Genomic DNA, 16,104 nt, shown 5'->3' with positions numbered 1-16,104 from the left:
GAGTGTTGGCCTGGATGTTTGACTGTTCCTTCACTGTTCGCCTCTGTTCACCTGGTTTAAACCGGTTGGCGGGTTGTTTCGGGGAAAACGAATGGGCAAGGCTTATCATGAGCTATGTGAAGGGAAAAGCTGTATGCTTGCTAACAGTAGTCAGAAGTCAGACTGTTGTTCGGGTAGAAGGTAGACACAGTAGTCGCTTCTGTATATATTTATTGACCGAGACAGCAAGGTATATATCTGTCTAGCCGAGGTCCTTCTACTCTGCGTCTGTGTGGAGAACTGAGGCTGCTGGGAGCATGGCTTGATGCTCCTCTGTCTGGCATGACGTCAGAGGCCTACTTGCCTGTGATTGGTTACATTTCAACTGACAGAATTTGAGTATAACACTGTGCCTACCTGTGCAAAAAGATAATTTTTAAATAATGAACTAAGGATTTCGTGTACAGCTTGGTGTCGTGTACAACTAGGTCTGTGCACACCCTGATCCCCATACACCATCTACAGATAAAAATAGAATTCAGGTTCGAAGGACCACATTTGGGGTCCCACAGTTAAATTAGTGTAGTCAGTTTATTCACAGCTTGAGCTAAGTTGCTGGTTCAATTTCGTCACTCTGGAAAACGATGGAGTGCATTAAAATAGTCGAGGAACTTCATGGACCGCTTGGTGGTGGTGGGGGAGGGGGGGTCCATTGTTCCGCTTCCTAGCTACTGCTACCATGAGACATAAAGCCTTCCCGGTTTGGTGCCTTCTTTTGATAATTACTTACTTACCATGAGACATCAAATAGACGTCTGTCATTGTCCATATGGACGTATTCCATTGTCCAAACAGACGTATTTCGTTCAACCATATGAAAATCTACTTAATTATTAATTTATATATATACTTATTTATTATTTATATATATACACAAGAAGTTACATTGGGATTATGAGAGTACATAGCATGATGTTTACATTCTTGTAAAGCCACTAGTACGCACAGTGCTGCCCGAGAACTTGGCTCTAATGTTGACCAGACCACACATTGGCTCTGATGTTTTGTGTAAGGAGGTAGAGCAGGAACGTCTAATCTTAGTGGGTCCAGTTTATTGCTGCCGACTACTACACTATGCTTGATAGTTGTGACTTTGCGAAATAAATCCCGCTAAAGTCCGCCACCTTCCCTCAACCCTTAAGTTGCTTGTCTTAAGTCTTACTGTTGGAGGCAGAATTGCTTGGGCTCGTCCCCTTGGAGTTGCCAAGAATTTAATCTGGTTTAATACACTCCTTATAAATTAATGAATTCAAAATCCATGTAATTGATTTATTGTAATGTTTTGTGTTTTGTAGGTAATTTTCACAATGTCCCCCAGACACTTGTTCACTTGTGTTCGTCTGCTCCTACTGCAGGATAAGCCTCTTGTCTGTCCACCCACCGGTTTTGCTCAGTCAAATTATTTAACAAATATCCCGTTATTAAGTATTTTAAATGCTTTCCTGAGAAATTATAAATGATTTAATACATTTTGAGAAGCGCTGGCAGCAGTGTGGTCTGGTTATCAACACCACCTGGACTTTGTCCATAGTGAGTTGATCGGCTGCTTCTCCCATTTAAGGCAACTAGACGCAGCCCGGCGCTGGCTCCCTCAAGATGTCGACTCCCATCTTCGCTGGTAAAGTGGCACTTGTCACAGGTATGTTTCAGAAAACTGTTGTGATAAGCTTGTATACATTTTCTGCTTTCCCCCATGTACAGTTAAGTGATCAATTACACTACATTTAATGTATAACTGATCTCTTAACTGTTCATGGTCTCCAGTTATTGCGCACTCGACCAGTGTAAACTATCGTTTTCAACACGATTGCGAGTTGGGGCACTATACCCATACCCAGGGGAGGGTGGTCATACTATCCAATAGCAACGGAAATTAATTCAACGTTGAATCAGCGCCACTCTTGGCTATTGTGCCGAGTGAGACAACACTTCACACAATATTATTAATGTTACCACAAAGCTTCACGAACACGTCATTTATCCAAAACTGTTGTTTGGCGTGAAGCCTGCGAGGAATATTATTGCTTGCAAGTGATTTGTTTCAACAAATTAAATATTAACTTAGTGTGTGTGGCAGAGAGGGGCGCTGGTCCTCCGCCACACCACCACCACCACCACGTCCAAAGGTGTGGTGCTGCTGCTAGACACGGTTTCTCACTCTGTGTAGCCTCTCTTTTTGTTATTATATAACATATATATATATATAATATATATATATATATATATATATATATATATATATATATATATATATATATATATATATATATATATATATATATATATATATATATATATATATATATATATATATATATATATATATATTAATAATAATAATAATTATGCGTTGGAGTTTTGCCTTTTTTGCCTTGAAGTTGTGAATGGAGGCGACTACTTCCACTTTTAGTGCATCCCACATGATCACCCGTAAAAGTGGTGGTGGTGATAAGGCCTGATAGTGTGCCCTTGAACAAGTGATGGTGCAACCCATTCTCGCACTTAAGTATAGTCAATATTGACTTATTAAATACGTGCATATGTGACATACTTAACATACTAGTTTACCTTGAAAAGCTTCATAGAAAACACCGACTTTACCTAACCTTCTTAGTATGTTAAGATAAGCATCTTATTGCTTTGTAATTACAATTATTACTTAACCTATTATAGGTATGGGTTCAGTAATAATTGTAATTATGAAACAATAAGATGCTTATCTTAACATACTAAGAAGGTTAGGTAAGGTCGGTGTTTTCTATGAAGCTTTTCAAGGTAAACTAGTATGTTTAGTATGTCACATATGCACGTATTTAATGTCAATATTGACAGTGAGAAAGTGCGAGCACGGGTTGGATGGTGACTGATCTAGTATCTCCCACTTCAATAACCCCTGCATCATCCTGATCACTATTTTACCCGGCAGCATGCTGGCGTGATTAAATCAGGATTGTGGTTTGTTGATCTCGGCTAAATAAGGATATAAAGGTAAAAATTAACTATCTGTAAGAGATTATCTTATTTTCACGATTGCGAGACCACATGCTTGGCAAATGATCTAATTACCAACATCAATATGGAACACTTGTTTACTGAGAATTACACTACTGTATATATAATGTAGTATTTCCTTGTAAAATTGATATATACAATAGAAATCATATATTAATAGATACAAAAAAAATACAATCTCTCTGCAGCCATTAATAGGGCATTCACAATGCCCTATGGGTAACGATAAATCAATATGGTATAAACGTTGATTCAGCCAAAGTGGGTGCAACATGCAAGAGAAATATTAACGCAGCATTAACGTCATCAGCGTTGATTCTGCATCGAACCAACGTCACTCTTGGACGTTGTGCCCACCGAGATGTTACATCAACGACATTTGCCCTAGATTTGTACCAGGGGTTAAAGCTAGGTTCCGTTGATGTAGAGTAATGCCAAGTTCCGCTGGTGTTGCAGATATTGACTAATGCCGGGTATACCACTCGTACTGCAGGTGGCGGAAGCGGCATCGGGCGAGCCATCTGTCAGGTGTTGGCCAGGGACGGTGCCAACGTGGCTGTGGCTGACATCAATCTCCAGGGAGCCCAGGAGACTGTCAGCATGTTACCTCGTAAGTCCACTCCACCGTCAGAATGTTACCTCGTAAGTCCACTCCACAGTGGACTTACGAGGTAACATGCTGACGGACAATTCAACGCCCAGTGAGCATGAACGTTGATTCAATGTTAAACCAACGCTACTCTTAGATATTGTGCCCACTGGGAATAACAGTAAATCCATTTAAATTGTACGTTGTTTGCCCAGATTTACCCGGGATTTTCCCCGAGCAAATTTAGGCAAACGTCGGTGATGTGACGTTGAATCCTCTGTGATATTCTCATTCCTCACCAACTCCTCCATCATCATCATCATCTCGTTGCCATCTTTTGAGTTTACTGCGGAACTTGACGGTGCCACCTGCTATTATCACTGTCACCTTCACCTTCCCACCCCCTCCATTGCAGGTCCCGGAGACCACCTGGCCGTGACCATGGACGTGACGAGCAAGGCCTCCGTGGACTCTGGTCTTAAAGCTGTCACGGACAAGTACCAGGCTCCCCCCAGTCTCCTGGTCAACAACGCTGGCATCCTGAAGTCAAGTCCATTTTTGGACATGGCAGAAAAGACCTTCGTGGATGTGTTGGATGTTAATCTGAAGGTATGTTGAATGTGACTCCAAACTTTGGTGTCAGTTTTGTAGTATGACTCAGGCCAAATTTCACATCTAAGATTAAAAATAAAATGATTTCCCTTCCAATGCGCTGGACAGTAACTGCGAGCATAAAAGATAAATATTTAGGTCCTCGTATCGCTGGGTCAAGATGGTCAACAATCTCTTGAGTGGAGGGGATGATGGAAAGGAGTTTGAGGAGTGAGCAATAACTAGTTTGACTGCGTGGAAGGAATATGAAGACAGGAAAGAACCTGAGATAGTGGAAGGGAATGATGTAACGATGTCCTATCCCAAGCACCACTGCCCTCTCGTGAGGGCAGTAGCACTCCAGGTTGTAATTGTTTCTTACTATGTCGTGTTACAATGGAAAAGAGCACGTCTGGAAATACTCGGCGCATAGGTTCAAACCCTAATCAAGGACCTTGTGGATTTGTTTATTTGATATATCACATTATTGTGGTTTATGCGTGCACCATTACTCTATCCCTAGGACCCAATGCCCTATCTCTAGAAAAATTGTCCTTCGATGAATTCGATATTCTTGATATCACTTAGTGAATTCGATATTCTTTATCACTCGCCATATTTCTCGTATTTGTATCTTGAGTGATATCGCTTTTTGAATATTCCGTGACACTGACAGTACTACATTATTTTCCCGGATTGTTACCTAATTTTTTTGGTTAATTAGTTTGTTTAGGCTGAAGCATACAGAAAATCCTCAGCCACCATGGGGCGCTGGTGGCTGAGTAGATAGCACGCTGGTCACATAATCCTGTGGACCGGGGTTCCATTCCCAGCACTTTCACTACTGCCTGCATATCCAGCTTTTGCACTAGCCTCTTTTGTGGTACTGCGTCAAAGGTTTTCTGGCAATCCAAAAATATGCAGTCTGGGCCCCCCCCCGCCTCTCTTTCTTGCCTGATTTTTGTTACCTGGTCGTAGAATTCAATTACTCCTGTGTGGCAGGACTTGCCATCCTTGAAGCCATGTTGTTGCTGTGTTACAAAGTTCTTTTGCTCCAGATGCTCCAGTGTGTGTGGAAAAAAATTAGTTAGTAGTTAGTAACAGTTGATTGAGTGACATTTGAGAGGCGGGCCGATAGAGCAGAGCTCAACCCTCGCAAGCACAACCAGGTGAATACAGATGTGTTACTACGTGTTCCAACGTCTTCACACATGTTCCCTTCCCTAAGCACCATAGTGAAGTGTCTTGTATCACACACAGGGGACCTTCCTGGTGAGTCAAGCAGTGGTGAAGTTGCTGCTGCAGCAGCCGGGAGCGGCTGGGGGCGCCGTGGTGAACATCGCCAGCCTCGCTGGCCAGGTTGGCTTCAAGAACTACTCCCAGTATGCAGCAAGCAAGGCTGGGGTGATGGCCTTCACCAAGTCTGTGGCAGGAGAGCTGACCAAGTAAGTTGGGTTTACATTACATAAGGAAATATTTGCCACAAACACACACACACACCAGTCGGAGTCAGTCCTATTGGTCCCATTGCGAGAGAGTCGGGCCCAATAGTGACCCCTCCTGTCAAGTGATAGACGGGGTGAAAGGTGGCTGATAGTCCCTAGATTTCATGACTCGAAAACCTTGAACGTGAATTCAGTATAACATTTTCCGAGACAGATAGAGGGGTATAGAGGGAAGGAGAGGCGAGGGGAAGATGAGAGTGATAAAGAAGGAGACATGACAGGGAAAGAGGAAGGGTGAGTGTAAGAGGGTAAGAAGGGATATAGACCCGGGCGCTGCTGGGCAACCCCTCCTCTTGTATATTTGTATAAATATTTTTACTTTTTGGAAAAAATGGTTATCCACTAGACGTAATTGAACTGTTCAATTTCCAATATTGTTTAATTGTCTTGTAAATTTCTACTGAATCTAGGACGGGTGTTCGAGTGAACTGCGTCCTCCCCGGCGTCACACAGACGCCCTTACTGACGGACATTACTACAGATTACCTTAACGAAGTTGTGGCCAAGGTGGCGCTTGGGAGAATGGGCCAGCCTGAAGGTTTGTATTGACCGGCCACAAATATGTATTGCCCCTTCATCTCCTCTCTGGCAATTCTCCACATTCTAGTCTCCGTCCCTGATCTTGCCAAACCTTTTAGTTACAAAGGCAAAGCAATCTCAGGTTTACAGTTTATAAGATAAGTAGTGTAATTTTTGGGGTAACTGTTCAGTCCAAAATTGAATTGTTTCATATTTGTTTTCTTAGCTTTGTATCATTAGCTACCAAAAAATAATATATTTACTCTGAGTCATATACCAAATATATACATATTCTCTGACACCTTATATTTCTGAATGTCCAATGATTGTATAAAAGAGACTAAGAGGTAGATAGCAAGAGAACGAGAACGAGCCTAAAATTGAGATCGAGAACTAGAGGGATATGTTGATGCTGAGTCTCTAATGATCTTCCTGGAAGAAATCATTTTGGTTTCTTCAACAGAGGTGGCCGAGGTGGTGGCGTTCCTGCTGTCGGACAAGAGCAGCTACATGACAGGATCTTGTGTGGAGATCCATGGTGGATACGGTTTGTAAGTGATGCAATGGAGATCGATCTAGGTCCATGGAAGCCACCTTCGAGGTCCATGGAAGCCACCTTCGAGGTCAATGGAAGCCACCTTCTAGGACCTTGTGGTAACCATTTTAGAGGACCTTGTCGTAGTCATTTTAGACGTCCTTGGGAAAACCACCTTTCAAAATCTTGGAGAAGCCATCTTCGAGGTCGTTGAGGTAGCCACTTTCATAAGGTCATTCAGGCAGCCATTGCCATGCTCAACAAAGACAAATAAAACATTTATTACAAAATGGAAGTCTTGCATTGTCTCCTCTTTTAATATTATCGGAAACTCCAATCCCTATGTAAACAAAATCGACGATAATGTTAGGTGGGATGGTGATAACACTCACTCTGCGCCTTGGAAGCAATCTGGTCTGGGTTCGAGTGCTGGCCTGACAGTTCCTTAATTGTTCGTCTCTGTTCACCCATTTTAAACCGGTTGGCGGTTTGTTTCAGGGAAAACTAATGGGTAAGGCTTATCACGAGCTATGTGAAGAGAAAGCTCTAAGCTTGCGAACAATAGTCAGAAGTCAGACTGTGCCTACTTGTGCAAAAAGATAATTTACATATAATCAATGAACTAAGGATGTCGTGTACAACTTGGTGTCGTGTATAACCAGGTCCGTACACACCCTGGTCCTTGTACACCTTGGCTCCCTTGTACTCCCTAATCCCTGTACACCACCTACAGATAAAAAGAAAATTTAGGTTCGAAGGACCACATTTGGGGTCCCACAGTTAAATTAGTGTAGCCAATTTATTCAGGTACAAGCCAAGTTGCTGGTTCAACTTCATTACTCTGGAAAACGATGGAGTGCATAAAAATAGTTGAGAAATTCATGGTGGTAGTGGCGAGAAGATGGGGGAGGGTCCATTGTTCCGCTTCCTAGCTACTACTGCTACCATGAGACATCACATAGACGTATGCCATTGTCCATATAGACGTATTTCGTTCAACTATATGAAAATCTACTTGGCTCTGATGTTTTGTGTAAGGAGGTAGAGCGGGAACGTCTAGTCTTAGTGGGTCCAGTTTGTTGCTGCCGACTACTACACTATGCTTGATAGTTGTGACTTTGCGAAATAAGTCCCGCTAAAGTCCGCCACCTTCCCTCAACCCTTAAGTTGCTTGTCTTAAGTCTTACTGTTAGAGGCAAAATTGTTTGGGCTCGTCCCCTTGGAGTTGCCAAGAATTTTGTCGGGTTTAATACAACCCTTATATATTACTATCGTGCATTTTATATATTCATTTAATTTTTCAATGTTTATAATCTTGTATTATTGTTTGATGTAATTTTGCGAACCTTAAGGTTAATGTGGTACGTTACCACATAATTTAACTATGTAGGTATATCACACAAGAGTATGACAGTCTTACAGGGATTTCAAAATCCATGTATAATGGATTTATTGTAATGTTTTGTATTTTGTAGATAATGTTCACAGCAATGTCCCCCAGACACTTGTTCTCTTGTGTGCTCTTCACACGGCATAAGCCTCTTGTCCGCCCACCAACCGCTTATGCCAAGCAAAATTGAACATGTTTGCCGTTATTAAATATTTTAAATGCTTTCCTGAGAAATTATAAATGATTTAATACATTTTTAGAAGCGCTGGCAGCAGTGTGGTCTGGTTATCAACACCACCTGGACTTTGTCCATAGTGAGAAGTTGTTCGGCTGCTTCTCCCATTAAGGCAACTAGACGCAGGCCGGCGCCGGTTCCCTCAAGATGTCGACTCCCATCTTCGCTGGTAAAGTGGCACTTGTCACAGGTAATGTTTCAGAAAACTGTTGTGATAAACCTAAATACATTTTCTGCTTTCCCCCATGAACAGTTAAGTGAATGTAGTGTTCTACATTCAATGTAGAACTACATTTAATGTAGTGTAACTGATCTCTTGACTGTTTATGGTCTCGAATTATTGCACACTCAACCAGTGTAAAATATCGTTTTCAACACGATTGCGAGTTGGGGCACTATACCCATACCCAGGGGAGGGTGGTCATACTATCCAATAGCAACGGAAATTAATTCAACGTTGAATCAGCGCCACTCTTGGCTATTGTGCCGACTGAGACAACACTTCACACAATATTATTGTTACCACAAAGCTTCACGAACACGTCATTTATCCAAAACTGTTGTTTGGCGTGAAGCCTGCGAGGAATATTATTGCTTGCAAGTGATTTGTTTCAACAAATTAAATATTAACTTAGTGTGTGTGGCGGAGAGAGGCTGGTCACACGCCCACCACCACCACCACGTCCAAAGAGAGGCTGCTGCTTGACACGATAGGTTATCTTGAGATTATCTTGAGATGATTTCGGGGCTTTTTTTTTTTTTTAGTGTCCCCGCGGCCCGGTCCTCGACCAGGCCTCCAACCCCAGGAAGCAGCCCGTGACAGCTGACTAACACCCAGGTACCTATTTTACTGCTAGGTAACAGGGGCATAGGGTGAAAGAAACTCTACCCATTGTTTCTCGCCGGCGCCCGGGATCGAACCCGGGACGATTTCCCACTCTTCGTAGCATCTTTTTTTTTTGTTATATATATAATACCCAAGTTTTCCTTAAAATAACCATGTCATAATCCAATATAATTAACATCAATATGATTACAGGGAAACAAGGTTCAAGTTTCGTCCCGCTTATATATATATATATATATATATATATATATATATATATATATATATATATATATATATATATATATATATATATATATATATATATATATATATATGTATATATATATATATATAATACCCTGAATATATATATATATATATATATATATATATATATATATATATATATATATATATATATATATATATATATATACATATATATACATACATATATATATATATACATATATATATATATATACACATATATATATATATATATATATATATATACATATATATATATATATATATATATATATATATATATATATATATATATATATATATATATATATATAAAATAAAATATATTTTTTAAGCGTTGGAGTTCTGCCATTTCTGGCCTTGAAGTTGCGAATGGAGGAGAATACTTCCACTTTCAGTGCATCCAACTTGTTGACCACCCGTGCAGGTGGTGGTGATAGGGTCTAATAGTGTGCCCTTGAACAAATAAGTGATAGTGACTGATCTAGTATCTCCCACTTCAATAATCCCTGCATCATCATGATTAATATTTTATCCGTAACATGCAGAAGCGATTAAATCAGGATTGTGGTTAATATATCTCTGTTAAATAAGGATATAAGATAATCTTATTTTAGAGATTGGAGACCACATGCTAGGCAAATTGGCTCATTAACAATCTCTCTGAAGCCATTAATAGGTTATTCACAAACACTGTTGAAGAGAATTCCCCTCAACCTTTCCAGCTGTTATTCACACAGTTTACAATTACCAGAGTTTACCTGAGGGCCACTTAAAACACTAGTGGCCTTGGCGAGGACAGGAAACCGGGGGGGGGGGGGAGATAGACTTCCCCCACCATATGTCCTGACAGAACAATGAATGTTCACTGTGGGGTGGGGGGAAGAGTCATTACCAGCAGCAACCTGCCATAAGTATCAATATCCCAGCCTAATTCTGGCAATTACAATGTCATACTGTCTAGTTTATGTTTTGTACATACAAAACCATACACTAGACAGAACCATATATATATATGGTTCTCGGTTCTAAACGAATAACTCTTCATACTCTGGGTTTCTGCCCTTTTGAGTGTCGGTGATTGCTCATGTAATCAATTTCCTGAAATATTGCTGGAGGGATGGATGAAGGGACTGGCCCTGTCCAGCCGTCCCTCATCCGTCAACTGGCATCCTCCTCTATAACACCTGTATGGCCACCTGGTGATATTCACATATAATTTGCCAACCGGCTTACAGATTCTGAGGTTAAAATCAGTATTGTCCGCATACATTTGTTACGAATATAGCATCTTGCCAAATCTTGCAAATTTACTCTGCCTTGCAGACCAACCAACCCAGTGGGCACGGTATGCCAGAGTATCATACTTATAATAATAATAATTTATTTAGGAACAGTACATACATAGTTGCAGCGTTACAGTACAAACATTCTGTTAGATTTAAAGATAGAGGTAGTACATACAATACCTAAAGCCACTATTACGCAAAGCGTTTCAGGCAGCAACTTACTGGTTCGGCATTGAATCAACGTTGATTTCGACGTTGGATTCACGTTGCTCTTGGATATAGAGCCCACTCGGTGATCTATATATTTTTTACAGAAAAGTTTTCGTTTTTAGATCAAATTTCTGATTTGGATCAAGATAACTGTTTTTGTATTTACTTTTGTTTTAATATAAATACAATGCAGTAGTGTTAGCAGGTGAGTGAGGAGAGCTGATAATGTGCGTGACTGACAGCTGGTGATAAACGATCCTGAGTGACCCTTTGAATTCCACTTACTAATGGAATTGTTCAGAGGGTCACGTCTGAAGAATGTATTAAAATACATAATAGTTACTTTATAATAGCAGGAAGATAATAGTGGTTGCCTTGAGGGGGCTGTACGGATTTCCATTGAAGTCAGATTTGAGATGGATCAGTGCTAAAAGATTATATAATAGATTTTATAATTATCAAATCAAGATAAAATTCAACGATGAATTCCAATAGCAAATAAACACAAATCCGTCACACACCGACCAGGAAATGTACAAAAGAAGGCAGTAAACGGTCATATAACCTCAGTAGAGAAGTATAGGCTTTGCTTCCCATAGGCCTCAAAGCCTAGTGAAAAAATCTTAGGTTCATATCCAATAATATTGCTAGTAATAGGAGAGCTTCCGTGTAGCTTTTAAATTGTAAAAATAATAATGAAAAGTTTAAACAGATGTAACAAAAATACCATAGGCGCAAAAGTTAACGCTGATGGCGAAAAGTGTAATCTGGCCTTGGAGCCGGATGGTGTTGGGCAGATGTAGGTCTTCACCCAGTGGGAACATGTTTCGCAGGCGACGTTGAATCAGCGTTACTCCAGCATGTTTTGCCCACTGGGTAACGCTAAATCAGTATAGTATAAACGTTGATTCAATCCCAGTGGGTGCAACATGCAAGATAAATATTAACACGACGTAGAATTAACGTCCTCAGCGTTGATTCTGCATCGAACCAACGTCACTCTTGGACGTTGTACCCATCGAGATGTTACATCAACGACATTTGCCCTAGATTTGTACCAGGGGTTAAAGCTAGGTTCCGTTGATGTAGAGTAATGCCAAGTTCCGCTGGTGTTGCAGATATTGACTAATGCCGGGTACCATTCGTACTGCAGGTGGCGGAAGCGGCATCGGGCGAGCCATCTGTCAGGTGTTGGCCAGGGACGGTGCCAACGTGGCTGTGGCTGACATCAATCTCCAGGGGGCCCAGGAGACCGTCAGCATGTTACCTAGTAAGTCCACTCCACCGTCAGCATGTTACCTCGTAAGTCCACTCCACCGTCAGCATGTTACCTCGTAAGTCCGCTCCACCGTCAGCATGTAGCCGATTCCCAGCAGGTGAAATATCCCAGTGACCACAATATGCAAGAGTGGCGTTGGTTTGACGTTGAACCAACGCCACTCTTAGATATTGTGCCTCCTGGGAGTAATAATAAATAAATTTAGAATGAACGTTGTTTGCCCAGATTTACCTGGGATTTTCTCGAGCAAATTTTGGCAAACGTCGGTGAAGTGACGTTAAATCCCCTGTGTTCTCCTCATTCCTCACCAACTTCTCCATCATTTGGTTGCAATCTTTTGAGTTTACTGCGGAACCTGACGGGGCCACCTGCTACTATCACTGTCACCTTCACCTTCCCGCCACCTCCCCTGCAGGTCCCGGAGACCACCTGGCCGTGACCATGGACGTGGCGAGCAAGGCCTCCGTGGACTCTGGTCTTAAAGCTGTCACGGACAAGTACCAGACTCCCCCCAGTCTCCTGGTCAACAACGCTGGCATCGTCAAGCCAAGCCCATTTTTGGACATGGAAGAAAAGGCCTTCGTGGATGTGTTGGATGTTAATCTCAAGGTATGTTGAATGAGACTCCAAATCATGGTGTCGTTTTGTAGAATGACTGAGGACGAATTTCACATCTTAAGATTAAAATTAAACAATGTATTCCCCTTCCAATACGCTGGACAATAACTGCGAGCATACAAGATAAATGTTTGGGTCCTCGCATCGCTGGGTCAAGATGGAAAACAATCTCTTGAGTGGAGGGGATGATGGAAAGGAGTTTGAGGAGTGACCATTAACCAGTTTGACTGCATGAAAGAAATATGAGGACAGGAAAGAACCTGCCACAGTGGAAGGGGACTGATGTAAAGATGTCCTATCCCTAGCACCATTGCCCCTCACGTGAGGGCAGTAGCACTCCAGGTTGTAATTGTTTTACCATCTCATGGTATAGTGGGCAAGAGCACATCTGGGAACACTCAGTGCATAGGTTCGAACCCTAATCAAGGACCTTGTGGATTTGTTCATTTGATATATCACGTTATTGTGATTTGTGTGTGTGCCATTACCATATCCCTAGAAAAATTGTCCTTTAATGGAATGCTTAGTGAATTTGATATTCTTTATCACTCGCCTTATTTCCTTTTTTTCTCGTATTTGCATCATGAGTGATATCGCTTTTCGAATATCCCGTGACACGGACAGTACTTCGTAATTTTCCCGGATTGTTACCTAATTTGTTGTAGTTAATTACTAAAATTTGTTCAGACAGAAGCATACAAACTTGTTACTACGTGTTCCAACGTCTTCTCACATGTTCCCTTCCCTACACACCATAGTGAAGTATTTTGTATTACACACACAGGGGACCTTCCTGGTGAGTCAAGCAGTGGTGAAGTTGCTGCTGGAGCAGCCGGGAGCGGCTGGGGGCGCCGTGGTGAATATCTCCAGCGTCACCGGCCAGACTGGCTTCAAGAACTACTCCCAGTACGCAGCAAGCAAGGCTGGGGTGATGGCCTTCACCAAGTCTGTGGCAGGAGAGTTGGCCAAGTGAGTTGGGTTTACATTACATAAGAAAATATTTGCCACAAACACACACACACACACACACCAGTCGGAGTCAGTCCTATTGGTCCCATTGCGAGAGTCAGGCCCAATAGTGACCCCTCCTGTCAAGTGATAGACGGGGTGAAAGGTGGCTGATAGTCCCTAGATTTCATGACTCGAAAACCTTGAACGTGAATTCAGTATAACATTTTCCGAGACAGATAGAGGGGTATAGAGGGAAGGAGAGGCGAGGGGAAGATGAGAGTGATAAGGAAGGAGACATGACAGGGAAAGAGGCAGGGTGAGTGTAAGAGGGTAAGAAGGGATATAGACCCGGACGCTGCTGGGCAACCCCTCCCCTTGTATATTTATATAAATATTTTTACTTTTTTGAAAAAATGGTTACCCACTAGACCAAGTTGAACTTTTCAATTTCCAATATTGTTTAATTGTCTTCTAAATTTTTACTGAAACTAGGACGGGTGTTCGAGTGAACTGCGTCCTCCCCGGCGTCACACAGACGCCCTTACTGACGGACATTACTACAGATTACCTTAACGAAGTTGTGGCCAAGGTGGCGCTTGGGAGAATGGGCCAGCCTGAAGGTTTGTATTGACCGGCCACAAATATGTATTGCCCCTTCACCTCCTCTCTGGCAATTCTCCACATTCTAGTCTCCGTCCCTGATCTTGCCAAACCTTTTAGTTACAAAGGCAAAGCAAACTCAGGTTTACAGTTTATAAGATAGGTAGTGTAATTTTTGGCAACTGTTCAGTCCTAAATTGAATTGTTTCATATTTGTTTTCTTAGCTTTGTATCATTAGCTAGCAAAAAATAATATATTTACTCTGAGTCATACCTAAATATATACATATTCTCTGACACCTTATATTTCTGAATTTCCAATGATTGTATAAAAGAGACTAAGAGGTAGATAGCAAGAGAACGAGAACGAGCCTAAAATTGAGATCGAGAACTAGAGGGATATGTTGATGCTGAGTCTATAATGATCTTCCTGGAAGAAATCATTTTGGTTTCTTCAACAGAGGTGGCCGAGGTGGTGGCGTTCCTGCTGTCGGACAAGAGCAGCTACATGACAGGATCTTGTGTGGAGGTCTATGGTGGATACGGTTTGTAAGTGATGCAAAGGAGATCGATCTAGGTCCATGGAAGCCACCTTCGAGGACCTTGCGGTAACCATTTTAGAGGACCTTGTCGTAGTCATTTTAGAGGTCCTTGGGAAAATCACCTTTCAGAATCTTGGAAAAGCCATCTTCGAGGTCGTTGAGGTAGCCACTTTCATAAGGTCATTCAGGCAGCCATTGCCATGCTCAACAAAGACAAATAAAACATTTATTACAAAATGGAAGTCTTACATTATCTCCTCTTTTAATATTATCGGAAACTTCAATCTCAATGTAAACAAAATCGACGAAAATGTTAGGTGGGATGGTGGTAACACTCACTCTGCGCCTTGGAAGCAATCTGGTCTGGGTTCGAGTGCTGGCCTGACTGTTCCTTAATTGTTCGCCTCTGTTCACCCATTTTAAACCGGTTGGCGGTTTGTTTCAGGGAAAACTAATGGGTAAGGCTTATCATGAGCTAAGTGAAGGGAAAGCTCTAAGCTTGCTAACAGTAGTCAGAAGTCAGACTGTGCCTACCTGTGCAAAAAGATAATTTTTAAATAGTTAATGAACTAAGGACACCTGGGTGTCGTGTACAACCAGGTCTGCACACCCTGGTCCATGTACACAATCTACAGACAAAATTCAGGTTCGAAGGACCACTTTTGGGGTCCCCCAGTTAAATTAGTGTAACCAATTTATTCAGAGCACAAGCTAAGTTACTGGTTCATTTTCAGTACTCTAGCAAACGATGGAGTGCATTGAAATAGTTGAGGAAATTCATGGACCTCTTGGTGGGGGGGCATTGTTCCACTACCTAACTATTACTGCTACCCTGAGACATGGCCTTGTGCTCCACAGCATCGCTGGAAAACATAGCCTGGCCAAAAATCAATATAAGTCTAAGGAATACAAAGTCTAGCAAAAAAATATTCCAGTTTACTGGGGGCGTATAACACAGGTCACCGTAGTATAATAAGAAAGCTACAAGTCTCTACAATTCTCCTTCTATCACATTATCTAGCTCCTTAAAGCTTTGCATGATCATCAGCAGGCTTCAAAACTGTATACACTCAGCACTACCAGACACCAGGATCTATCCTG

At 41.7% G+C, this 16,104-nt stretch overlaps 2 protein-coding genes across 3 annotated transcripts; both read left to right on the top strand.

The window, feature by feature from the left end:
* The first annotated feature begins 1,523 nt into the window (after positions 1 to 1,523).
* LOC123767635 ((3R)-3-hydroxyacyl-CoA dehydrogenase) lies at positions 1,524 to 7,080 on the top strand. The gene is made up of 6 exons (XM_045757462.1): positions 1,524 to 1,678; positions 3,545 to 3,661; positions 4,056 to 4,249; positions 5,492 to 5,676; positions 6,147 to 6,274; positions 6,719 to 7,080. Exons 1-6 carry the CDS (start codon positions 1,636 to 1,638, stop codon positions 6,808 to 6,810), a joined length of 759 nt encoding a protein of 252 aa, XP_045613418.1. The 5' UTR covers positions 1,524 to 1,635; the 3' UTR covers positions 6,811 to 7,080.
* LOC123767638 ((3R)-3-hydroxyacyl-CoA dehydrogenase) lies at positions 6,784 to 15,240 on the top strand. Of its 2 annotated transcripts, none has more exons than XM_045757467.1 (7): positions 6,784 to 6,909; positions 8,441 to 8,605; positions 12,167 to 12,283; positions 12,708 to 12,901; positions 13,695 to 13,879; positions 14,354 to 14,481; positions 14,923 to 15,240. In XM_045757467.1, the coding sequence occupies exons 2-7, from the start codon at positions 8,563 to 8,565 to the stop codon at positions 15,012 to 15,014; spliced, it is 759 nt and encodes a 252-aa protein (XP_045613423.1). In that variant the 5' UTR covers positions 6,784 to 6,909; positions 8,441 to 8,562; the 3' UTR covers positions 15,015 to 15,240. The 2 variants fall into 2 exon arrangements, with proteins under 2 accessions (XP_045613423.1, XP_069166644.1); XM_069310543.1 differs by having other exon boundaries at positions 6,865 to 7,005.
* The last annotated feature ends 864 nt before the right edge of the window (positions 15,241 to 16,104 follow it).

The sequence above is a fragment of the Procambarus clarkii genome, chromosome 67 (genome assembly GCF_040958095.1).
Source record: "Procambarus clarkii isolate CNS0578487 chromosome 67, FALCON_Pclarkii_2.0, whole genome shotgun sequence".
Lineage (NCBI taxonomy): Eukaryota > Metazoa > Arthropoda > Malacostraca > Decapoda > Cambaridae > Procambarus > Procambarus clarkii.
This window is presented reverse-complemented; position numbering and strand designations above follow the sequence as displayed.